Source organism: Lynx rufus, unplaced genomic scaffold (assembly GCF_022079265.1).
Source record: "Lynx rufus isolate CCGP_SWC_20201006 ecotype Redwood Valley unplaced genomic scaffold, mLynRuf1.p SCAF_7, whole genome shotgun sequence".
In the NCBI taxonomy this organism is placed as follows: Eukaryota; Metazoa; Chordata; class Mammalia; order Carnivora; family Felidae; genus Lynx; species Lynx rufus.
The window spans coordinates 46,754,874-46,779,337 of record NW_025814889.1 but is presented as its reverse complement, the minus strand read 5'-3'; the positions used below and the strand labels follow the sequence as shown (position 1 = coordinate 46,779,337).

At 45.1% G+C, this 24,464-nt stretch overlaps 2 protein-coding genes and 1 long non-coding RNA gene across 13 annotated transcripts in view; all 3 read right to left on the bottom strand.

The window, feature by feature from the left end:
- APOLD1 (apolipoprotein L domain containing 1) overlaps positions 1-15,458 on the bottom strand; it is a 59,785-nt gene extending 44,327 nt beyond the window's left edge. For 6 of the 11 annotated variants that reach the window (XM_047064877.1, XM_047064875.1, XM_047064882.1 and 3 more), the window contains exon 1: positions 11,689-15,458. Coding sequence is in view for 1 of the 11 variants with exons in the window: in XM_047064887.1 (XP_046920843.1) it covers positions 11,689-11,791 (103 nt within the window). In the remaining 10 variants the exon portion in view is untranslated. Of the gene's footprint in view, positions 1-2,189; positions 2,396-2,963; positions 3,176-11,688 lie in introns of all 11 variants that reach the window. The other 5 variants (XM_047064878.1, XM_047064883.1, XM_047064884.1 and 2 more) reach the window with 3 other exon arrangements.
- Positions 15,459-15,559: 101 nt separating this feature from the next.
- On the bottom strand, positions 15,560-20,703 carry CDKN1B (cyclin dependent kinase inhibitor 1B). Its single transcript, XM_047064888.1, has 3 exons — positions 19,740-20,703; positions 19,030-19,159; positions 15,560-16,925 (listed from the first exon to the last, which is right to left on the bottom strand). Exons 1-2 carry the CDS (start codon positions 20,212-20,214, stop codon positions 19,038-19,040), a joined length of 597 nt encoding a protein of 198 aa, XP_046920844.1. The 5' UTR covers positions 20,215-20,703; the 3' UTR covers positions 15,560-16,925; positions 19,030-19,037.
- Positions 20,704-23,160: 2,457 nt separating this feature from the next.
- Positions 23,161-24,029, bottom strand: LOC124501659 (uncharacterized). Its single transcript, XR_006959794.1, has 2 exons — positions 23,807-24,029; positions 23,161-23,541 (listed from the first exon to the last, which is right to left on the bottom strand). It is a non-coding gene; the product is annotated as an uncharacterized LOC124501659 (long non-coding RNA).
- Between the last annotated feature and the right edge of the window lie 435 nt (positions 24,030-24,464).

Genomic DNA, 24,464 nt, shown 5'->3' with positions numbered 1-24,464 from the left:
CATTCAAAGCCTCCCCAACTATCCGTCCCCACCTGCCAAGCCAACTTTATCTCTCTGTATGGCCCGGAACAACCCCCACCCCCCAAATCTAGCTCTTGCATAGCTACCAATCAGAATCAATCCCTTGCTCAAAAATCCTCAAGGACTTCTATATCAGTTAAGATTTGCATTTGGCAGCTAGTAACAGAGACCAGAAATAATAGTGGCTTAAACAAGATAAAAGTGTATTTTTCTTTTACTTAGAGGAATTCGGGAGATAAGCGGTACAGAGCTGGTGTGGCATCGCCTACAGTTCCTGTATCTTTGTGCTCCACAATGCACCTTCTATCCTCAGAAACAAAGGATGCCTCCTCAAGTTGCATCCATCTTATCCACCCTCTAGGCAGCCAGAAGGGGATGGACGGGCAGATGTCAAACTTTTTCTCAAATGCCGCAGATGTCGAAAACTTTTTTTCAAATGCCTTCAGGGGCCTAACGCAGTCCAGCATACTTCAGGAACACTCTTTAAATAACTGCCAGCCCCATGAATGAACAACTTCTACGGCAGTACTCAAGTAGGGCGATTTATCACTTAGAAAACTTTGGCAAATGTTAACAAGTAGACCCAGGGCACCATATTAGAAACTATAAGGCACAGATTGAAACTCTTAAGAGAGGACACCCCGCTTTAAAATAGCTATATAATTGGCTTTCCACAGTACTAAAATTCCCAGAGTTAGAGATTTATTCTGTTGGGTTAAGAGACTATGTTTCCAGTCAAAGGCACTGTGTTATGCTGAGGAATCAGAGAGCGTTAGAATAAGTAAAGGCAACTTCTGACACACACAAACTTAAAGCACGCATGAAATATAACTCGAGACTACCTAGCAGCACAGGAATGCCAAAATCAATAGGCATTTCAGAGCAGGGTAAAAGGTCCATGAATGTCACTTGGTAAATGTGAGTCAAGTGATTTGTTACTGCACTAACAAGGTGCAAACAGAAGAGGTTAGTTTAGGGGAGGGAGGGAAACTGCCCCGGGGCTGCTTGGAGCGGCCGGCCGACAGGTGGCTGTACTAATTGGCCCCGGGTTGGCCCTGTGCGGTATGAAGGAGTGGACCCCTTAGAAAAGGGGGTGGCTGACAGGCAACCAGAGAGGAGAAGCAGAAAGTAAAGTCAAAAACCATCTCCTGCACGATGGACAGCAAGGACGGCGTGGGTGTCATAAAAGGGGTGCCGCATCAAGACCCCAGCTCTGGGTTCCAGTCCTGCTTCAGCCCCCCCCCCCCCAGTTGGGTAACTTTGGGCAGCCGACAACCTCTCTGGGCCTCAATTTTCCCCAAAGAGGGGCTTGAACCAGATGATTCAAGGTCCCCCCAACAGCGTTAAAGTGAACGTTACTTGATAGTAAGAGCTCCTACTTCAGCCCATCCGGAAAAGGCCGTTGAAATCTAGGAGAATGAGTGTTTAAGGAGCAAGAGCAGGTTAGACAGAGGAAGACAGGACGTGTGGGAAGAGGGGATGTGGAACCAATGTTGGAAACAAAGCGCCAGACCAAAGAGGCCCTTTTGCTGCTCTGTACCACAGGCCCGAGGTGTCATCTTGGATGTGAGCTTAGGACTTAGCCCAGTCAGCACAGGGAAGGCCTCTTCTCCTTTGCGGGGGCTGGGGGGGGGGGGGGCGGTGGATACTCCAGAGTCGAAAAAATACTAATAAAATGGCAAACACACACATAGCTATTATTTTTATGCAGGCTTTGTCCTAAATTCTTTACCTATTTTTAATTTTTTTTCTAGAGAAAGAGGGCTTTAAAATCATAAAGAGAGAGGGGGCACCTGGGTGGCTCAGTCGGTTGAGCGTCGGACTTCAGCTCAGGTCATGATCTCACGGTCCGTGAGTTCGAGCCCAGCGTCGGGCTCTGGGCTGATGGCTCAGAGCCTGGAGCCTGCTTCCGATTCTGTGTCTCCCTCTCTCTCTGCCCCTCCCCCGTTCATGCTCCGTCTCTCTGTCTCAAAAATAAATAAATGTTAAAAAAAAAATTTTAAATCATAAAGAGAGAGGCAAAGCAAGAAGCAGAATTAAGGTATGTAACATGCTTGGCCCAGGGCCTGGCACGTGATAGGCACTCATCATCGTTGTTGTTGCTGACAAACCAGGGGCTCAAGGAGACGATTCCCCCCACTTCCTTCTCCCATATAACCACCCTCTACCTTCTTCAGCGGAGTAACGGGTGTCCCACTGATGATGGAGCTCCACTCCACTATCCACGGGGTTCCCAGCGCTGCTCAGGTATATATATAACCCCACCTCTGGGCCCCCAGCCACAATCTTCAGTGGAGGATATGCTACAGATAAGCGGTTATTTCCTCCTCTCTCTCCATCACGGCTGCTCCCTTTTCAGTGAAGATTTGTTTTCCTGGCAGAGGGGAGGCAGGGAGGTGAAGGGCAGAGAAGAGAAAGGAAACAAAGAGAAGGTGTAGGAGTGATTTCAGACCCGGGTGCTCCCTGGTGCTGCTATTTAGAGCTTTTGTTTTCGAGCAGTATGGAAGACCGACCCTCTTCCTAGAGACTGAAACCGAAACAACCATGACTGGGGCTGGGAATTACAGGTCACTTAGATTCACTCCAAAAACACCTGAGTTGACAGCTGAGGAAATGAACAGGGAGCAGTGAATTTGCGAACCCCCCTCGCACAAGCTTAAGGGACAGCTTCTTGCTGGGTCGCAGACCGAATGAATGCAGGTGGTTCTATCGGCTTAGCCAGCAGAGGTCTCTCTTTTCCTAAGCTTCAGTTAAAAAAAAAAAAAAACAACAACAACAACCCAACTCCATGGGCTGTCCATTTTTATCATCTCTCCTCTGAAGTCTCTTTCCAAAACCAAATAAATGGTGAATCCCTCGGCCAAATTATTTGTAAACATTCAATCCAGTCGCCCAGTAAAAATGGAAGACAAAAACTGTTGAGCTATTTGAAGAAAGCTCACCTGCTTAGAAGATTCACACCACCTGTACCGGCAAAGGGCAAAACATGGGCCGGCACCCAAAACAAGTCAGGCAACCAGCTTCCGTGAGAAGAGGAGGCAAGATGAACAAGCAGCTAGTGGGTGGAGGCAAAGTGGCGAGATTCACTTCTTCAGCTCCATCATTTAAAGACCCACAGCAGGCCATAGTATTTTCCAGGAGGAGGGGAAGAGTCCTGCATTGAAGCTGCAATATATTAGTTGTGGCCAGTACCCCCCCTGATGGTCCCAGGACTTCGTGTCCCCTTCATTTACTGAAGCCAGGATTTTTCTTTTAATATTTATTTATTTTTGAGGGAGAGAGAGAGAGCAAGTGGGGGATGGGCAGAGAGAGAGGGAGACACAGAAGCCAAAGCAGGCTCCAGGGTCCGAGCTGTCAGCACAGAGCCTGACACGGGACTCCAACGCACAAACCGTGAGATCATGACTTGAACCGAAGTCTGACGCCTAACTGACTGAGCCACCCAGGCGCCCCAAAGCCAGGGGTTTTTTTGGTTTTTTGTTTTTAATGTTTATTGTTTTTGAGAAAGAGAGAGAGACAGAGCACGAGCAGGGGAGTCCCCAGGTGCCCCTGAAGCCAGTTTTAAAATGTGTTTTATATGGTGTATGTTTAAACAGCATCACAGAGAACCATAAAGGTGCAAGCCTACAGGTCATGATCTCACAGTTCGTGGGTTCCAGCCCCACATTGGGCTTGCTGCTGTCAGCCTGTCAGCACAAAGCCTCCTTCGGATCCTGCCTCCCTCTCTCTGTCCCTTCCCCACTTGGCTCTCTCCCCCCAAAAAATAAAATAAAAAATAAAAAGGTGCAAGCCTAAACATTCTTTCCCACCTCTTATGGAAATTTTTTAAAGTTTTTTAATGTTTATTTATTTTTGAGAGAGAGAGAGAGACAGAGTGTGAGCAGGGGAGGGGCACAGAGAGGGAGACACAGAATTTGAAGCAGGCTCCAGGCTCTGAGCTGTCAGCACAGAGCCTGACGTGGGGCTTGAACCCATGGACTGGGAGGTCATGACCTAAGCCAAAGTCGGCCACTTAACCGACTGAGCCACCCAGGTGCCCCCCACCTCTTATGGAAATAATCCTGATCAAGACTAAGGGCTTTGACCAGAATTAGATAAAATGAGGAAATAAGCAAGTTTAACGGAAGCTGCACAAGTCTCTTCAAGTATCCAATGGCTTCCCATTGCTCTTAAAGTCAAGTCCAGAATTCCTAATGTGGCTTCCTTCAAAAGCCCATCTGGACTTGCCCACAGCTCCCCCACAGCACTCACTCCCAGCCACAAGCACCTTTCTTCACTTCCTCAAAGTCCTTCCCTGCCTTGGAGCTTTGGACTGGCTCAGCCTGGGTCTCTCTTCCTCCCCTCCTTCCTTAGACTGGTTAACTCCCGCTCAGCCTCCAGATCTCAGCTGAAGGTCATTTCCTTAGGAGAGACTTCCTAGCCACCACCACTAGGTTAGGCCCCCTGTTTCTAACACTTACAGCATCCTACATGGCAACCAACGACAGAAGGCCCCTCATGGAGAGACAGGTTTTTCAAGACTTGTTTCTTTTTGGTGAACACAGGCTGGCTAGGGGAAAGAGTTTGGATTTCAGCCCCCCTTTGCTCTCTCAGCTAGACACCTTTGTATGGGGCTCAAACCATGGGAGCACAAGACAGAATCTTTGAGATCCCTTCACAACACTTATCCTTCAGAACACTCACCTAAACTGCATGTAATAATCATGGCTGTGATGCCCTGTCCATCTCCTCCAACAGCCTGAAGAGGGCAATGCTCCCATTTGTTACGCTGAAAACAGAGCCTGGCCCTTAGCAGGCAACAATGAAGCAGTGTTTGGCATCACTAAGCAACCATGAAGTTATCACATGCTTTTTTTTGAAGCAAGATAATAAATGTCCACCGTTCAGCCTGTACTGTTGTACCAGCATCTTCCTTTGACTCCTGCGAATATGTGGTTTTCAGCCAAAAATCAGGATTCTAGCTTCCCTGGAAAATAACCTGATCCGCAGGGATAGACTACGTGATCCTGACTAGGAAACAGAAATCACAGAATTGTGCGCCAGAAGGAACCTATAAATCAACTTGTTTAACTTCCCCACTTTACAGGAAATCAAAGATTAGAATATTTTCGTCTGTAAAATGAACACTGGATGCAGTGATCTTCCATACCTGGTATTCTGAGATCCTAAGATTTGCCTCAAACCAGTCCCATGGAGAGTGACAGCTCAAGATTGGTCTGGTTAGCAAACTAGAAATTTAAAACAATCTCCTGAGCACTACGTCCTACATAACAAAACTAAGGCAGGGAGTTAGTTAATCTGTTGAATTCCGGGCAGAATCCCTGGGTGTGCCAAATCCCAAAGATCTAGGAATGTGAGGTTTGGGATAATGTTACCCACAGGATCCCTTGTGCCAAAAAAGATGGAATTGGCTCAATTTTCCATGGTTTGTTAAGATATTCCCGAGTTAATGGGAATGATATTTATACCTCGTTTGTGTGCCCTGGAAAGAAAACCATATACCCAAAGACACACGCTCCTCATAATTCATATATGGACTTACTGATATCTGAAATTAGACAGAAATAGACAGAAAAGGAGGGGATAGGCATTATAGAAATGCTTGTTCTCCGCCAATGTCTGAGAAAAGAGACTAAGACAAAGAGAAACTTATTCTGCATTAAAGAACTGTAAGGATAATTATTTTTCAAATTTGAAACATGTTTATAGTTGTTTCTTGTTAAAAACTGTTTACAAAAATGAGGTCATACCATAAATATTGCTCTGTGCCTGCTTTAATATTATTGACAACTCTCCGTATTAACATAGATAAAGCTACCTGGGGTGTTTTAATGACTGCGATCTGTGTCATTCTTGGATATACCATATTCAAATAATCAATCCCACATTCCTATATCTAAGGAGTTGTTCAGTTGTTTACTTTTTTGTTTCTTTTTATAATCAAATATATAACTTCACAATAGTCATTCTGGTAAATATATCTTTAGTCATTATTTCCCAAAAGTAAACTTGTAGAAGATGAATTGTTAAATCAAAAAGTAAACCCACAGTATATAATGTAAAATATAATGTGTGTGTATGTGTGTGTGTGTGTGTGTGTGTGTGTGTGTGTGTGTGTCCGTGGGGAGGAGCAGGGGAGAGATTTAACATTTTTCCCATGTGGTTGGCTATAACCCTATAACCTAACACCATTTATTCCATAATATAGTCTCTCTCTACTGATTTGACATTTTGCGTTTTATCATATAATAAATTCCGCTTGAAGCTTTTCAGAGAATAGAGAAGTTGAAGCAAAAGCCAGTTAAGGTGATGACTTATCAGCTCAGATTACCAGCTGATATATAGAAATTAAAAGCAGGAATGGATGGGGGCAGCTGGGTGGCTCAGTCGGTTGGGTGTCTGACTTCAGCTCAGTTCATCTCACAACTCGTGAGTTCAAGCCCCGAGTCAGGCTCTGTGCTGACAGCTCAGAGCCTGGAGCCTGCTTCGGATTCTGTGTCTCCCTCTTTCTCTGCCCCTCCCTTGCTCATACTGTCTCTCTCTCTTTCAAAAATAAATTAACGTTTAAAAAAATTTTTAAAGCAGCAATGGATGAAATGTGTCAAAAAGGTGGTTGTATTCATTTTAAGAGGCTGACTCAGCCAAAACTTCTAGTATGATGTTGAATAGGAGTGTTAAGAGATAATATTTTTTGCTGTCTCTCAGCTTTAGTAGTAAAGCATCCAGTTTGTCATCAGTAGGTATCATGTTAGCCCTAGGTAATTTTTGGAGATGTTCATTATCCAATTTAGGAAGTTTTCTATTCCTTTTTTTGCTGAGTTTTTATCATGAAGGATGTTGTATTTTTCCAAGTACTTTTGCTGCATCAACTGATATGATTTACGATTTTTCTTTAGACTGTTAATGTGGTAGGTTATATTGATTTTCAAATGTTGAACCAAACTTGCAAACATAAAATAAATCCACTTGGCCATAGTGTTTAAAAAAAAAAAAAAAAAGGAGGCTGATTCAGGGGAATGTCTATGGGCAAAAAAAGGTGATGGCACTAAGCCAAAGACTAGCAGGTTTGGATTGAGAGGAATCTTACACTGAATTTGAAAGGTGGTCATGGCTTCCACACATGCAAACTCTTTGCTTCTCTGGTCACCAATGAAGCCAGGAAAAAAAAAAAAATCACTCAGCCTTGGATAGAAAGGAGGGAAGCAAAGGTTAAACTATCAAGAAAGGATGATGGCCATCTTTGTATCTGAGTGATGCTAATTGTGAATATATTTGCCTAAACTTATGTATTCTGTATGTAATTTATATCCCAATAGTTTTAAGCTACAGTTGAGTATGTTCTCATATTTTAAAAGCCTTTTGTTCTCTTTCTGAAAACTGTGTTTATATCCTTTCTTATTTTTCTGTTGGTTTGCTTTTTCTCATTGATTTGTAGGAACTTTATATTTATCAGGAAATCAGCCCTTCAGTATATGGGTTGTGAACATTTTCCCAGTTTGCCATTGTATTTGTGTGAGTGTGTATGTGTGTGTGTGTATGTGATTGATTTAGTACCACAAACAAATCTATACCAGGTCCTTTTTGAGATAATTAGAGATGGCCCTAAACTGAACAAATGCCTTACTTTTTAAGCTTTTTTAAAAATTGTGTTAAGTATACATAACAAAAATTTGACCATTTTAACTATATTTTGCAATATATTAATTCTGTTTATTAAATACTTCATAAAAAATTGTTCTTGGGGCGCCTGGGTGGCTCAGTCGGTTAAGCGTCCGACTTCGGCTCAGGTCATGATCTCACGGTCCGTGAGTTTGAGCCCCGCGTCGGGCTCTGTGCTGACAGCTCGGAGCCTGGAGCCTGCTTTGGATTCTGTGTCTCCCTCTCTATGACCCTCCCCCATTCATGCTCTGTCTCTCTCTGTCTCAAAAATAAATAAACATTTAAAAAAAAAAATTGTTCTTAAGAGTGGTTACAGCAGCAGGGTGCCTGAGTGGCTCAGTCAGGTGAGCATCTGACTTGATTTTGGTTCAGGTCATGACATCATGGTTTGTAGGATTGAGCCCCATGACGGGCTCAGGCTCAGGCTTGGCATTGGTAGTGCCCAGCCTGCTTCAAATTCTCTCTCTCCCTCTCTCTGTCCCTCCCCAGCTTGTGCGTGCATGCGTGCACTCTCTCTCTCCGAATAAATTCAAAACCTTAAAAAAAAAAAAGTGAGAATTAAAACTGAGAAATAGGAGCGCCCGGGGGGCTTAGTCCGTTAAGCATCTGACTCTTGGTTTTGACTCAGGTCATGATCTCATGGCTCATGAGTTCAAGCGCAGCATGGGGCTCACACTGACAGTGCTGAGCCTGCTTTGGATCCTCACTCTCTCCCTCTCTCTCTGTCCCTCCCCCCATTCACACGCACACTCTCTCTGTCTCTGTTGAAAATAAACATTTTTTTTTAACTGAGAAATATGTTTACAAGGTTAATATAGCAGATTATGGATGGTTACTTGAGAATCCAAGATAAGAACTGGATGTCTCTGTTAATTATATGGTTTATAAATATATGGAATGATTAGTATTTATTATATAACTGGTACTGTGGTAAGTACTGCCCATACATTATCCCACTGAATAGATTAATAATCCTGTGAGAGAGGTAAATGCATCCTCATGATATAGCCAAAGAAATAGAAACTTTAAAAGGTGAAGTAACTTGCAAAAGGTCTTATAGGCAATGAGTTAGGTAACTGGGACTCAAACCCAAGCAGTCTGATTTCAGAACCTGAAGTGCAACCACCATACCCATGTCTCACAAAGGATTCACAGAACACTGTGTAGGAGATTCTTTTAGACAGAACATGGACAGACTTTAAAATGTTTCCAGTAGTTGTGTGCGTATGTATGTGTGTGTGCTTGTAGAAGTGTATGTAAGTATATATGCATGTATGTATGTCTGTATTTAAATACGCATATAATTTGCCACTTTAACCATTTTTTATTTATTTTTAAGTTTATTTATTTATTTTGAGACAGAGAGAGTGCAAGCAGGAGAGGGGTAGAAAGAGAGGGAGATTAAGAATCCCAAGCAGGCTCTGTGCTGTCAGCACAGAGACCAATGTGGGGGTTCGATCTCATGAACCAACCCGTGAGATCATGACCTGAGCAGAGATCGAGAGTCAGTCGCTAAACCAACTGTGCCACCCAGGCGCCCCTAACCATTTTTTAAATGCATAGCTCAGTGGAATTAAGTATATTCACGTTGTTGTGCAACTATTACCCCAAGCCATTGTCTCTGACTTTGCTCTGAAAGCCTTTGCCATACAGAACATTTTTACTCTTATGTCATTGAATTTAACAATACTATATTTAATAGATTCTGCTTTGTTTCATACCTAGAAAGACCTTCCCCGCTCTGAGATTATATTTTTGAAAAGTCCCCTGAAGTTTCTTCTAGTGTGTCTCTAATTCATTTTTTTACACTTCAGGAAAAAAGTGTAAGTTTTTACACTTCTTTAATCCTTCAGGAATCGATCCTAGTATAAAGTATGAGATAAGGATCCCACTCCATTTTTTTTAAATGCTAGTAGGAATTCCATTTCCAGCCAGACAAATTCATTTTAAAACCAAATAGGAAAAAAGTCAAGCAAAAGCAGCCAAATTCTGGGAAAATTCTGGGAAAAAAGCAGATTAAAGGGACTGGTTGGATGTAGAATATTAGCGTTACCAGAAATAAAATTACAGTAATTAAAATAATATAGTCCTGAGTGCATAAACAAATAGAACAATGGAATGGAATAGGATAATCAGAACTTAACAGAATTTAATATAAAAGCATACATTTAATTATCCCCTTTATCATCTTGAGTATTTCTATCCAAGAATATGGGACACCCTTTCATTTATTCAAGTCTTCCGTTAGAGATACATCCACAGAATGAGAACCTTACTCCATCTGCCCCCTGCCTTCCTCTCCACTAAAGAGTGACAAGTAGTGAAAAGTTACCTGTGGAGGCTTTGTTTGGGGTCTAAATTGCTTCCCAGCATCATTCCTAACATATTGGATTCCCCAGTGTCTCTCTCTATTCACATAATGTGGAAAGCTGTTATCAAGTCAGATTTAATCAGACATATCTGTACCATAGGTCCATAGTCTGGGCCCAAACCCAATACTAAGTGTTAAAGATGAAACAGTAGGTGTTCGGTGTTGGCAGAATTCTTTTTAAAGTTTCCAGAGGCTGAGTTTGGGCCTTGCTTTCAGTTGGGAAGTTAGGATGGCAATTGGAAGTTACCAGCTACTCTCAAAGATAGTGCTTCAAGTGATCATAGGTGTTGGTCTAGAACAGCAATGTCTAACAGAAATATAATGGGAGTCATATATGCAAATTAAAATGGTCTAGTAACCACACTAAAAAAAAGGGGAAAAGAAACAGATAAAATTAAAGTTCATATTTTTATTTGATCCAATATATCAAAAATATGATCACTTCAACATGTAATCAATACAAAAATTATTGAGATATTTAACATTCTTTTTCATACTAATTCTTGGAAACCTGGTGTATATTTCACAGTTACATCTCAATTTGGACGAGCCACATTCAAATGCTCAATAGCTACATATGGCTTCTGGCTACCATATTGGAAGGTACAACTCTAGAAGAAATCTTCCTTGAGTGCAACTCAAGGAAAATTGCTTAATTTATTGAATATCCATAAAGTCCAAGATTGGAAATACCATATCTCAAGGGTCTAGAACAGACTTTGGAAGTAACTAGTCCTCACACTCACTTGATATTTGTCTCCTGTCTACAATGTCCTTATCAAGGGGTCATCCAGACTAGTGCCTGACTCACACTTCCAGGGATGATGAGCTCACTACTTCCTGAGGTTAGCCAGTCCATCTGGAGACTTTCTTAACTCAAACAAATTCCTTACTAAGGGCACAGGCAGGTTAGTTTATGGTGGTCCAAGTTAGGTTGTGTAAGTAAAGGATTGATTGGGTTAGGAAGGACTGGAGGAGGTAAGAACTAAAAAATGTCTGGGGAAGTAGAGTTAAGAGCTGTTAAGACTGAAGGCTGGGGCTGGACGTCAGGTTAAAATCATTAGTTACACTGCCACAAGAGTAAGAGACTCCCAAAATGTATGCATATATGCTAGTTTCACTAATGTGAAAATAGAGTGATTTAGAGAGTAATTTGAATTACTATAAACTTTTGCAATTTTCACAGCAAAGTAAAACATAATTGAGTTACAATTAATGCAGGATATCGTTTCTATTAGACCCGTAATACAACCAACATTCTCCTAAATCTTAAAGTACTTTATCAAAAGAATTAATTTCCAGACCCAGAAATCAAAAGGCACTTGAAAAGTCGTATTTCCTTTCTTAATTTTTTTCTCAATTTTATTTTAACGTTTTCCTTACTCAAAAGCACTCTGGAAATCAAAGAGAGAAAACTTCCTTTAAATTTTTTCAATAAAAATGACAGCGACTTGGCTGAATTATGATGGAATCTGGCTGGGTAGCACTTGAAATAATAGACCTGATCTGTCTTTACATCTCCCCGTTTCTTTTCTTTTCTTTTCTTTCTTTCTTTCTTTTTTTTTTTTTCCTCTAGGTTGTAAGGTGCTCTTTTCCGGGCCACCTTCATCCCCAGCCCCCTCCCTCCCCAAGTCTACCTTTCCAAGGCAGGGGAAGGTGCATCTTCTCCTGGGCTTCCGTCAGCGCCTCCCTAGCACCTCTGGCCAGCAGCCGGCGAAACGGCGTGCCCCAGACATCCATTAACGTTTTATACTACATCTCTGCCCCCGCCAAAGCTGCTCGGGTTTGTTTACCGCGGCCCCACGCTCCCCCACCCGCCTGCACACTGTCAACGGCACTTTGGGGCAAAATTTTGGAACAGACAGATGCTCCGCCCACCCTCCTCCCCAGAACCAGCTGAAGCTCCCCAGTTCGGGGCGCCGAAATAGGTTTCGTCACACGATGTGGGGTACCGTATTTTTTACAAGCAAACAAGCATCCAAAAAAAAATTCAAACTGCACCGTCGGGCCAATGGGGAAGGAGCGGGAGGTGGGCGGAGGAAGAGCGCGGCGGGCGGGCGGGGCGGGCGCGGGGGCTGGTACCGCAGGGGATTCGTGAAAACGCGCCGGGCGCAAGGTTTGGGGCTTTTTTTTTTTTTTTTTTTTTTCTTCCCTTTCCTCCCAAACCAGCTAAAGCGCGAGAAGCTGGAGCCTTTCGGATCCACCTTAAATTTTCAGTGGACTCGGCGCAGGGGTCAGTGGGCGCAGCCAATGCCAATCGAGTTTACAACCACCAGCCCGGGAGGGAAAAAAGAGAGGAAAAAAATAATCTTCAAGTTCCCTAGTCCTATACACGCTCGGACGGACGCACGCACTCACATACGCGGGCACACAAAAGGAAGCGGGGGGGGGGGGGGTGGAACAGGCGCCCGAGGGAGGAGGGTGGGGGTAAATGTTTGCAAAACGCTCGTTTGGGGCTCGGTGCCCGCGGCCCGAGCGCTCGGGGAAGGCGCGCGGGAAGCGCGGCCCGACCCGAGCGCCATGATGGTCGCCGCGGTTCGGAGCCCATTTTCTGGAGGGGGAGCTGCAATGATGCAATCCCCCGGCCCCGCGTCCCGGCTGCGCGCCCTTCTCCCTGCCTTTTCTTAGCGTTCCTTTGAGGCGCGTCGACGCTTCGCGCCCAACACGCATCGACTTCTTGTTGTATTTTGTGCTTTCTGATTCCTGCCTACTGTGTGTCCCCACGCGAGACAGGCCTGGGACTTGAGTGTCCGTGTAAATACTTTCGCTTCTGCAGGGTCTGACTGAGGCTGACCCCACCCCACTCCACCCCACCCCCACGCGGGCCAAGATCCGGGAGGTTTCCTCCTCCTTACCCCGCCGTTGATGAGGCGGGGGTGGGGGGATCTAGCCTGACTGTGGGCGCTTCTTCTCTGCCGCCGCCCCCCTCCCCAGTTTCGCTTACAGGATTTTTACCTTCCTGTTGGCCGGGAGGGAGGGGAGCGGGCGTAGGGTGTGGCTCAGGTAAAAGAGATGGCAAATTTAAAAAAGAAATTCGCACTCTGAAAAACAGATTGGAGATCCAGATAGGCTTTTAAAACACCTTTTTCAGTCCTAAAAAGCTTATGAAGAGCAAGTGTTACGCTCACAATGATGAAGATGAAATGGCGAAGACGGCGTTTCCCGGCCGCCGGGAAAGGTCGCCTGGCGCGGCCGGGGCGGTGGGCGCGCCGGGGCCTGAAAGGCCGCGCGCCCCGCTCCCATCCTGTGGATTTCCACGGTCCCTTCTGTCCCCCAGTCATGCCCCTGGCCCCACGTTTTCCTATTTCTTCCCTGCCCCAGTCCGACGCGTTGGACAGCTGGGGATGCGATGGGGGGTGGGGGTGGGGGGGAGCTGGATTTTGCAAAACGGCTGTAAAGGAGGAAGCGACCCCGCAAGCGGCTGTGGCGCTCGGCCCCTCCTGCGCGTCGCTGCGGTCCTCCTTGGCCGCCGGCGAGCCGCGAAGCCTTTCGAAATGCGCGGGGCTGCGGATCATTGGAGCCCAGGGTGGGGGTGGGAGCGGGCTGCTGCCCCGGAGGGTCCGCAGATTCGGAAAGGTTCTCCCCTTCGCTCAGATCCCCCCACCGATCTGGAATATGGCAGGGTGCTTGGTGTCGAGGGTCTGACTGTGGAGAGAAGTAGGGGCTTCCGCTTCTTTCTCAACCCAGAGGAGAGATGATGAGGGAGGAAAGTTTCCGAGAAACCGCCCCGCGCCGCTGCGCGGGCCGGGGAGCAGCCGCCCTCCACGGCCTGCGGGGCGCCCCGAGCGCGGGAACTGCGCGCAGCCACCCCGGCGGCGCGGGCGCTGCAAGTGGCAGAAATGCTGCGAGACTTGATGGCCTTTTCGTCGCGGGGCGCCAGCCAGCCCGACGCCGCAACTGCCGCGGCAGGCGGGAGCGGGGCTTCGGGGCAGTTTGGGGAGACGACGGCGCAGTGGCCGGGGGAGCGGAGCAGGGTTTGGCTGGCGCCGGCTGCCGCGACCCCTCAGAGGGACGCCCGCGGCGGGCCCAGCGGTCCGGGACCAGGGAAGGGACGCTCCGAATCTCGGGGACGCACTTGGAGAGTTGACACAGACGTGTAAAGGATCCACCCGGTGACTTGGGGGCTGCGTTCCTGTGAACGTGCCTGGCGCGGCGAGCATCCACTTCTTCCTGGCCCTACACTCCTAAAACGCAGTCTCTAAAAATTCACATTAAGGATGCCGCTTGAGGGAAGGAAAATAAGGTGCAGGCAGCAATTAAGAGGATTTTTTTCCTCTGTTAGAGACACTTTTTAAGTACTCTTTTTGGTTCAGAGAAACTAATTTTATTTCATTATTTCCTGACTCTCCATTCCTTCCTCCCCATTTTGAATTGTTTTTCTTGCTTTCTCAGTGTCTTCCTGAAAAACACCCTGTATGCGTGTTTTGAATAGAATCACAAAAACACCTTTAGCCTTTAATTAAAATAATACCTACTTGCAAGATGTAGCTCCGCCACCAAAGGACCTTCTTTTCTCCTTCCCGGCAGCCGAAGAGAGTCAACTCTGCTTTTTCTTTTTTTTTTTTTTTTTGCTTTGCTTTGCTTTCTTCTTCTTCTTTTTTTTTTTTTTTTTCTTTAACAGCTTCAGGTCAAAATAAGTTTTAACTGTCTTGTGTAGAGCCCCCTTTGGGGTGCAATAATGTAAATGCTAGTATTTCAGGTAAACAATTTAACCCAAGTTCAAATGTTTGCGATTTAACCATTTGCAGAATCCTAGAAAAAAAAATTTACACCTTAGCCACATTTTTAAGAGAATGTGTAATAACAGGAATCATTTTTAGTAAATTTGACTTTAAAATACCTTGTCTAAGTTTTTCTTATTAAAGTAAAAAATATCTTACCTCTGCCACGTCAACATGGGCCCCAAACCCTCAGATTTGGTATTTAGATTAACCAGTCTTGGGTTGTGTAGATTATAACCAGGAAATTTCAAAATTGAAGGATTTGTTATGACCAGTTTGAAGAATACCTGTTCCGTCTAAATTAGTGTGGAATTCCAATTTCTAAAGGACCTATATATATCTAAATATTTTTGGCAAGAGGTGATTAGGTGGTCTGAACAATCGCTCTAATTTCTCACAACACTTGCATGTGTAAATACAGAATTTAGAGAAGTCACCATGTTACTTTCATTTTCAGTCCTGCAAATGTATGAACAGTCTACACTTATGTAAAAATGTTTGAGTCGGACACATATCCTAAAAGATATAAATATTGGAACTAATGGAGATTTGACAATCTTATTTGTATGAAAATGTGGCTTTTCCACTTTCCACGTCTAAAGCTTTGTTCACGCATACAGAACTAAGTGGAAAATACTATCACATTCAGAATCACATAAACATCATCTGAGATGTGGGCCTAAATTATCAAGATATTTGCCACTTCATGTTATATTTGTGTAAATACACCCATAATGCCAGGTCAAATACCTCAAAGCTTAGTAAAGCACATTACAGTTCAACTCGATAGCTATGGAAGTTTTCTTTATTGATTGCTTGATGTGTAACAATAATTGGCATCTTTTTCACACATTACAAAAAATTATACTTGGCTCAGTATGCAACCTTTTAAGCATAGCCATATTATTTAACAGAAGAAGGGAAAAAATCTATTCTACCCAATACAGCATTTACAAATGCACAAAACATGCCACTTTGGCTTGTATATGGTCTAGATTAAAAAAAAAAATCTCTTTTTAACATAAATAAGTTAGTATAATTTTTCAGTGTCTTTACAGAGTTATGTACACAGGTACACTTCAAATGGTTTTGTTTCATACACATACACAGGCAATGTAAAAATACTGTTTAAAGATGTAGTATCCATTTCAGTAATTCCACGTATGCTTTTCTCTATATGCACTTTCCTTTAAAAACACTATTTCCTTGGGGCAAATTAACAAATAAAATGAGAACCTTTAAATTAAAATTATTTCATTATTTTTATGTGAAGTTACTGAAAGATGTTTAAAAAATATCCAAGGTATTAGAATTATTTTGACTGTGTCTACACAGCTCAAAGTCCAAAGAAAATTAAGAAATCTTCTCAGCAAACCTGATAAAAATTAGATGGTTAAATCTGAGCATTTAGAACTCCCCCCATACACCCCAGATATTTGCCCAGAATTACCTGAAAGGATTACTTAACTGCTGAATAATTAAATGGTAAATTCCAATTTTAAGAGAAACTGAAGGGGGGGGGGGGGCGGGAGGAATAAGAGGATAGTTTTTTGTTTAAAAAAAAAAAAAAAAGCCATTTGCCACTACATAACGGAATCATCAGAGCTCCCAAATGAGAAAAAGCTTCATGTACAAAAAAATTAGCAATTATTTGCAACCAGTGTTCAAATTTGGATGATTTTTTAAAAATGAATTATCAGTTTTCACTGAAAGAGACATTACATCTTTAAAGAAAACAATTCAAACCCTTCCCCAAAACTGCTTCTCTTCATGCAAGTCAAATATTTTTCTCCTTGCTCTAAATGGAAGCAAGCTCTTCAGAACCCCCCCCCACGCCAATTCCTCAGCCCCACCCTGCCGTCCCTCCCCCCAAAGTTTATGTGCTACATAAAAGGTAAAAACTATATACACAGGTAGTACAATGAAGCAAATAAGGAAAAACCTAATTGCACAATGCTACATCCAATGCTTTTAGAGGCAGATCATTTAAGAGTGCCTAAAATTTTAGTGTTATTGTGTCGTTGCTTTTCAGTGCTTATACAGGATGTCCACTCCATGGAGTCCGCGATATGTATTTAAAATTTTTAATTTATATCTTCCTTGCTTCACCAAGCAGTGATGTATCTGATAAACAAGGAAACGTGCTCTTAATTCTGCAAAAGAAACAAGAAGAAAGAATTAGGAGAAAAAGCACTAGAATAGCATTACCAATAAAGTACAGGAATTATTTCGTCACTGTCTTAGTTGTGAAATACCTGAGCAATGGAAAAGAAAGTGTGTACTAAAAGCTGATGACTATAGTCCTCTCCATCCAACGTTTCCTTCACTGGATTTTTTACTTTTCTCCGTGTTGTTTATTTTTGTTTAGAGGAGTGGGATCTCAACAGTGGGGAGATTTGTCCCCCAGGGGACGTGTGGCAATGTTTGGAGACATTTTAGGTTGTCACACTGGGGGTGGGAGGTTGCTACTGGCATCTGTTGGGAAAGGCCAGGGCTGCTGCCAAACATTCTACTAATGTACAGGACAGCCTCCCACAACAAAGAATTATTCAGCCCAAAATGTCAATAGTGCAGAGGTTGAGAAACCCTGGTCTCGAGAATCGGGGTCAAAGACAGTGAGAAAGAAAGGAGAATTAAGAAACTGTAACACTTAAGAGTATCAAAGTTTTCTAAATTTGAAAAATAAGTGGAACTGTAACTTATAAATGCTCTCCAAAGAAAATTCTATTAACTTTTTTTTTTTTTCAAAATATTCTTGTTTCTCAGTCATATGCAAAATATACACAAGAATGCTTTTGAGGAGGGAGGTCCTTACCACTATTTCTAGTATTCTCTGAACTGGCAATGTTTACTAACAAATGCCTCTCTCTATGTCAGAATGGGACCAGATCAAAATCCAATAGGTGTGATTCACTGTGGCTCATCTGATGAGCTAAGCTTCAGGTCACAAACCACAAGTCCCAAGCTGCAGGTGGCTTCAGAAAATTTTTTTCATCCACTTTTCCCACTTCGTATACAGCTGTAATATAGAAGTCCTATAGTGATGTTCTGTATAACCTTTGAAAAATGCCAGATGTGTGTGAAGAAGTCATATATATGACACTATGATTTAAAAACACAACAAACTTGAATCTCACCTTAATCTCTAGGTTCCTTTATTTTTTTTTATAAATGAGGATTTTTAAAAGCCAGGATCAACATGTACTAAAATCTCTTTATGTGCTAAGCTATGAGTGCATGGGGGGGGGGGGGGGGGAAGAGGTCACAGTTCTTATCAGTAAGAAGTTTACAAACTATTAACATATGCACTTTGATCATTATGGATAGCCAATCCACGGTAAGTTGAGGGCTGAATTATTCAAATTAGCTGTCCATATTGACCAGATTTTAGTATATGGAAAAAAATCTCCACTTCTCTTCTGTGGGGTAGACCTGCCCTTGCCGGCCCTTATGACTATTCACGGTTTCCCCTAAAATATCCAAATCATCCTGTTATAGCACAATTAGCATACACATGCTGACGTGTTCCTGGATTGCTTACTCCAGCAGAGTTAATTTAACTTCTGCTTTGTGACTTCGGAAGTTATCATCAGAAATTCTGTAGGAACCTTAGTATTTTTGAGGTTTCCAGTTTGGTTTTTTTAAATACACAGGGTTCCTTTCCTGTTCCCAAAACTTGTAAGAAAACAGGGAAAGCGGCAGTTTATGAAAACGATAAAGATAAAAGCATGTAACCATTGGGTTAACCAAATAGGAACCATTTGTACCTAACTTTTCCCCCAAATTTTAATCATTTACTTGCCATTTTCCCACGTATGGCTCGAAATCTGTTACAGACTCAACTTGAATCCCTGGGAAGTGAATTCTCATGAAGTGAGACTGGGGCATACCCCAGTTCTTGTTCAGAAGAAGTTAAGAACCTACTGTTCCCCAACATGTTTTGGTGGGATTCACAGGGAATTGGCCTTCTATCCATTGGGCCTTGGTCACAAGTACTTGCCGAGGACACTTGGTCTAGTCATTCCATGTTTCAAGGAAAAATGATGTCAGGACGTGGAAAGCGTGAAGCACCACAGTACCCCGGAATCCAGTGATGCCCCAGCCTTTCCCATTCCTATTTTTTGACCTCACAAAATATAAACAAAAACAAAAACCCACAAACTGTATAATCTGCCAGCAACCACTAAGATCAGGTTATCTTGGGGTTTGAAAGCCCAATTCGGGATGTAAGTTACTTGCGCCTAGCCATCAACCCACCGATGAGTTTACGTTTGACGTCTTCTCAGGCCAGGCTTCTTGGGCGTCTGCTCCACTGAACCCGCATTCGGGGAACCGTCTGAGACATTTTCTTCTGTTCTGTTGGCTCTTTTGTTTTGAGGAGAGGAATCTAAGGGCAGGAGGGAATTTTAAAAAGAACACACAATCTTTATTAGAAAAACAATGGCTGACAGAAGTTGGCACAATAGGTAGGGGATGAAAAACCCACACCTCCACCCACAATCCCGGACCCGTCATTCCCAGTGGCCTTTAAGGGCACAGAATGAGGTTGTTTTCACATAACAGAAAGTGTATTCTACGCCCCAAAGCTCTCTGTCCATTGCGAAGACGGAGGCCGTGGATACACATCCCAACGTTGTCACAGACCCACCGCTGGCTAGCGGGGAGGAACTGCCATGTTTTCGGTTAGAGAAATTATCAGATAATACCATCTCAGCCTCCTGACTTAAAAATAATAAACAGGCAAGCAGTCAGCCGGATAGCATTTAAAACCCAAGATTAGGCCACTTCGCTCCCCACAAGCTAAATCAGAATACGCTACAAAAGTAAATAAATAAATAAATAAATAAATGAATAATAAACAAACAAATAAATAAAAAGCTGAGGTTAAGACCCTCAAGCAGGCAAAGCGGTGCCCCAGACAGACAGACAGACAGACAGACATTTTCTGCTTGGGGAAGGGTCATTACCATCTGTAGCAGGTCGCTTCCTTATCCCAGGGCACTGCTCCGCTAACCCCGTCTGGTTGTCCGATGTATCAGTCTTTTGGTCTACCAAATGTGTGTCCTCTGTGTTTGCCTGAGACCCAATTAAAGGCACCGCCTGGCGGTTCCCGCTGACATCCTGGCTCTCCTGCGCCGGCACCTTGCAGGCGCCTTTGGGTGGCCGCGGGGGTCTGTAGTAGAACTCGGGCAAGCTGCCCTTTTCCACCTCTTGCCACTCGTATTTGCCCTCCAGGGGCTTGTGATTCTGGAAATCAAAATTCCACTTGCGCTGGCTTGCCTCTTCCATGTCTCTGCAGTGCTTCTCCAAGTCCCGGGTCAACTCTTCGTGGTTGACCGGGCCGAAGAGGTTCCTGCAGGCGGAGGGCTTGGGGTACTCCGCCTGTCTGGCGTCCATCCGCTCCAGGCTCGGGCTCCCGTTAGACACTCGCACGTTTGACATCTTCCTCCCGGGTCTCTACGACCGCCTCGCGCGCGCTCTCCGAAAACAAAACTGAACAAAACAAAACGCCCCGACCCAGCCCGAACCCCTCTTATAAGCCCTGCGACTGCGCTCCGAGCCAAGAGAAACAAACACGGACAAGTAACTGCCCGAGCGTCAGGGGCGCGCTGGCTCTGGGGGAGGGGTGAGGGGAAGCCCCGGCCAGGCAGCCGAGAGCCGCCGCCGATCAAGTGTACCGGCGAGCGGGAGGGCGGGGAGGGGAGGGGAGAGGAGAGAGGAGGGGGGTGGCAAAGCCAGTCCAGGTCCCGGGCTGCTGCGAGCCCGCGGGTCCCGCCAACCGAGCGGTTCTCCAAACCTTGGCGGCGTCGGAGTCGCGGAGCGGCGAGGCTCTGGGGACAGGGGAGGGGGAGAAAAACACCCCGAAAAGACGAGCCCCCTTTTTTTAGTTGCCCAATATGGCGGTGGAAGGGAGGCTGACGAAGAAGAAAATGATTGACACCGCAAGTCTATTTAAACAGAGGAGGAGATCCATTGGTTGCGGCGCCGGGAGCCGCCCCGCCGCGGCTGGCAAGCCCGGCCTTAAGGTGGCCTGGCGCGTCCCCGCCCGCGCGCGCGCGCGCGCGCGCCGACTCCGACAGCGCCGCCCGGAGATTGGCTGGTCGCGTGACTGCCGGAGGTGCGCTGCTGCCAGCAAACCTGCTCCGGCTGGCCTCGGAGAAATTAAAAACGAGACAAACAAACTAGCCAAACGGCCGGGGAGCCGGGGAGGGGCGGGGGCGGCGGGACCTCGGGTTCAGGTCACCGCGCTGCGCTGGCTGGCGCGCCCACTCCGCGCCCGGGAAACCGAGGGGCTGGATCAGATGATCTCCAAGGTGGCTGGAGCCTCGTTTTACGCCTCGGTGGCGATCGTGTTTTCCCGGCACTCGCCGGGCCGCGGGTGCGGGCCACTGGGGGCGGAGGCGGACAGTGGGAGTTCTGCCCCCAGCTGGGCTCTCGCCGGTGGCCCCAACCTCTGGCACTGCGGGGCTGGGGGCGGGGGAGCCTTCGCCGAGGGCCTGGGAGCCCCCCTGCCTGGGTGCCTCGGCTGTGGGTGAGCAGTGGTTAGCTCACCCTTAACCTAGAAGTCTCTGCTCTTCTGGGGGGTGGCGGAAGGTTGGGGAAGAGGCCAAAGCGAACGTGGGCGCAGCATTTGTAATCCAGTCTGAACCCAAGCTCTCTCCCTCAATAAAAATAAGGATTTCAAGATCAAAAACTCGACTGGTCTCCCAGGTCCCTAATAAAACCTGTAGCTGTCTCAGACACAGGTTTCAAAAGCGAGGTCACACCCCTGACCCAGGTTCTTGCTTCCCGAGCACATTTAAGGCCACTGACATGGGCTGCGTGTGGGAACTCGTCTCCTCTTTGTATTTTTCACTTCTTTCCCGGGTTGTAGCAGTTTCCTCTACCTGAGTCCCGCCGCCAAATACAACAGCTCCTTCCTTCCTCCACCTTTCCCTCCCACTAGATTCACTGCTACAACCCACCCAGAGCAAAATTTAGATGCAAGTGAATGCCTTTACATAGCTACAAATCGTTGAAGGGTGAAAGTAATCTGAAAGTCCAGATTATGAAATGATTCATAAAACCACAGCAACCCTGTCCTCACTTCTGATACTATTATTTGGGCGTGTCTCTGCTCCCCGTTACAACTTGCAATTATCTATCAACATGATCCTGAGCAGGATGGTGAGAGTTAAAGATGTATGGGGAGGGCTGTCGTTTCTGAGACACCGGACTCCACCACCCGCCCATACATATAATCTTGGTTTGGGTCAAAGTGGATACATTTTACTGGAAACTAATCTCCTTCACTTCTAATATTCTAATAGTACACAGCAGCAATGTTTTCTTACGCATCTATGCTACAGATGAGTTTGATTTTTTTTTTAATTTTTTTTTCAACGTTTATTTATTTTTGGGACAGAGAGAGACAGAGCATGAACGGGGGAGGGGCAGAGAGAGAGGGAGACACAGAATCGGAAACAGGGTCCAGGCTCTGAGCCATCAGCCCAGAGCCTGACGCGGGACTCGAACTCCCGGACCGCGAGATCGTGACCTGGCTGAAGTCGGACGCTTAACCGACTGCGCCACCCAGGCGCCCCGATTTTTAACTTTTCTTAACCACGTATTGTTCCAAAGCGTGTTCCACTTTGTGTGCCTGCCTCACCTCGGCACTCCAGAATGTAAGAGCTGGCAGGGACCTTCAGAACCCTGTGGCTCAAACCCTCTCTTTCCACCACTGAGGAAATTGAGAGCAGGAGAGGTTTCCTGTCCAGGGACACACATCCAGTAGATGGCAGAGCCAGGTCTCCTAACCCTCAGGCTGGTTCATTTTCTCTTTCTTTCCTTCCTAATGGTTCAGGTTTTGCCTGGATTCGCCTGTGCTGTAGTCTGCAGATCCTCCTCTCTTACAAGGGATTCAAAATGGCTTCTGCTCATTCCCTGGGCTGCCTGCAGATGTTTCCTAGATGTGGCCTGTGGTCACTGATATTTATACGCAGCTGTCACTGGCCTTTGGTATCACTATGCACTAGTTCAACTAAAACGCAGATTCCAGAAGGCCAAGGGTGATGATACCCAAGAGAGCAGTGAGAGAGGCAGTGCCCAAAACTAGTTTCAAAGTCAGGACTTTCCACCTGATTGACAGAAAATATTTCACCTGCGATCCACGTGAGAGGTCTCACCTTTATTTTTGTACACCTAAGGAGCTATACTTAATTTCCTGGATTAGAGAAGGGGGGAGAGGGACAGGAAAATTAGGGTAGGCCTCAAAACCATATTTTATACACTATTCCCGGAATTAGATCACTGTTGACATTTTAACATAATTGCTAGACTACCCAGGAATTCTGTATTATACATAAGCATAAATCCACATGTATAAATACACAAACTACCACATAGATGTAAAAGGAGATATTCTAGAGTATTACAACATACCACAAGAGTTTGATTTTATTCATGGAATTAATATCTTACATAAAAGTAGAAAATTAATATTTCTCTCCCCTGAATCTTTCTTCAATTAATATGTGGGAGCACCATTTTGTTGCTTTGTTACTCTGGAAGAGTGAATGAGTCACAGTCACGCCACCTTAAGAAAGGCTGTGCTTAAATCGACCTTGCTGCGATCTGAAAGCGTTTTGGTTACAGGCAAGGCACCGGAGATCGGTAAGGCAAATAATGAGTAGTAGCGACGAAGCGTGAAAAAAATACTATGGAGTCCCCAAGGGAAGAGGGAACGCGGAGATCCGAGCGAGCGCCATCCTCCTTGCGGAAAGTGGGCGGCTGCAAAAGAGTAAGCCAGGGTGAAAAATTTCAGAAAAACACTGCGAAGGCGGAGCTTGGGTAGAAGACAGAAAGTTCCCCTCGCACTGCTCTAAAATGGGCTCTGCTTCCCCAAGACCCAGAATCTAGTCCTGAGCCGTGTTTCTGTCGTTTTCACCCCTGACGGTTTCCTACTTAGAGCTGAGAAGTGTCGCGTAAGCCAGCCAAGATTTCTGTGTCCTTCACAAACTGACACAGAAGCAGACACCAAAATAACTTTAAACACCTGCGTAGTAGACAAGGGTCCAAACGGGGTGGTAGGGCCAGCTCGCCTCCCAGATGCAGTCCTAGGGGCAAGGATGGGGGGTGGGTACTTGCGCAGCCCCGAATGTTTCTGCGAAAGTCCGAGTTTCCTGGCCCAGTTGCCCCTCCCACCACAAGTACGAGCTTTTAATCCTTCCTGGACGATGTTGATAATAAGGCAGCTTTCACTCAATTTCACTATCCTCCTAAACCCACATACTTTTACAGTTTGAAGATTTCACGGTCATCTGTTTCTGACATTTTCATTCAACTTAACAAATATTTATTAGGCCCCTTGCATTAATTTGCTTATTCTTTTTTTCTTTTCTTTTTTTTTCTTTCAACAAATAGTTACAGACTGCCTTGGATATGCCAGGCCTTATCCTAGGCTCTGGGGATAGAGAGGTAAACAAACAGATTTAGACTAGGATGAAGCTTACTTCTAAATAGAGGGAGGGGAGACAGAAAATAAATCCCAAAATACATGACTAAAATACATACTATGTAAGGAAGTGATACATGCTATGGAGAAACCCTAAGCAGAGGAAAGGAAAACAAAGGGTTTGTGAAGTCCCTGTGCGAACAGAGTGGCAGAGAAATGCCTCATTGAGAAATTGGCCTTGGAGAAGCTCAGAAGGCTT

Coding starts and splice junctions, on each gene's coding strand:
- CDKN1B (XM_047064888.1), bottom strand. CDS start 20,214: ATGTCAAACGTGCGAGTGTCTAACGGGAGCCCGAGCCTGGAGCGGATG. Junction 19,160..19,739: donor GAAGCGACCTGCTACAGATG/GTAATGACCCTT, acceptor TCCTGCCCTTAG/ATTCCTCTCCTCAAAACAAA.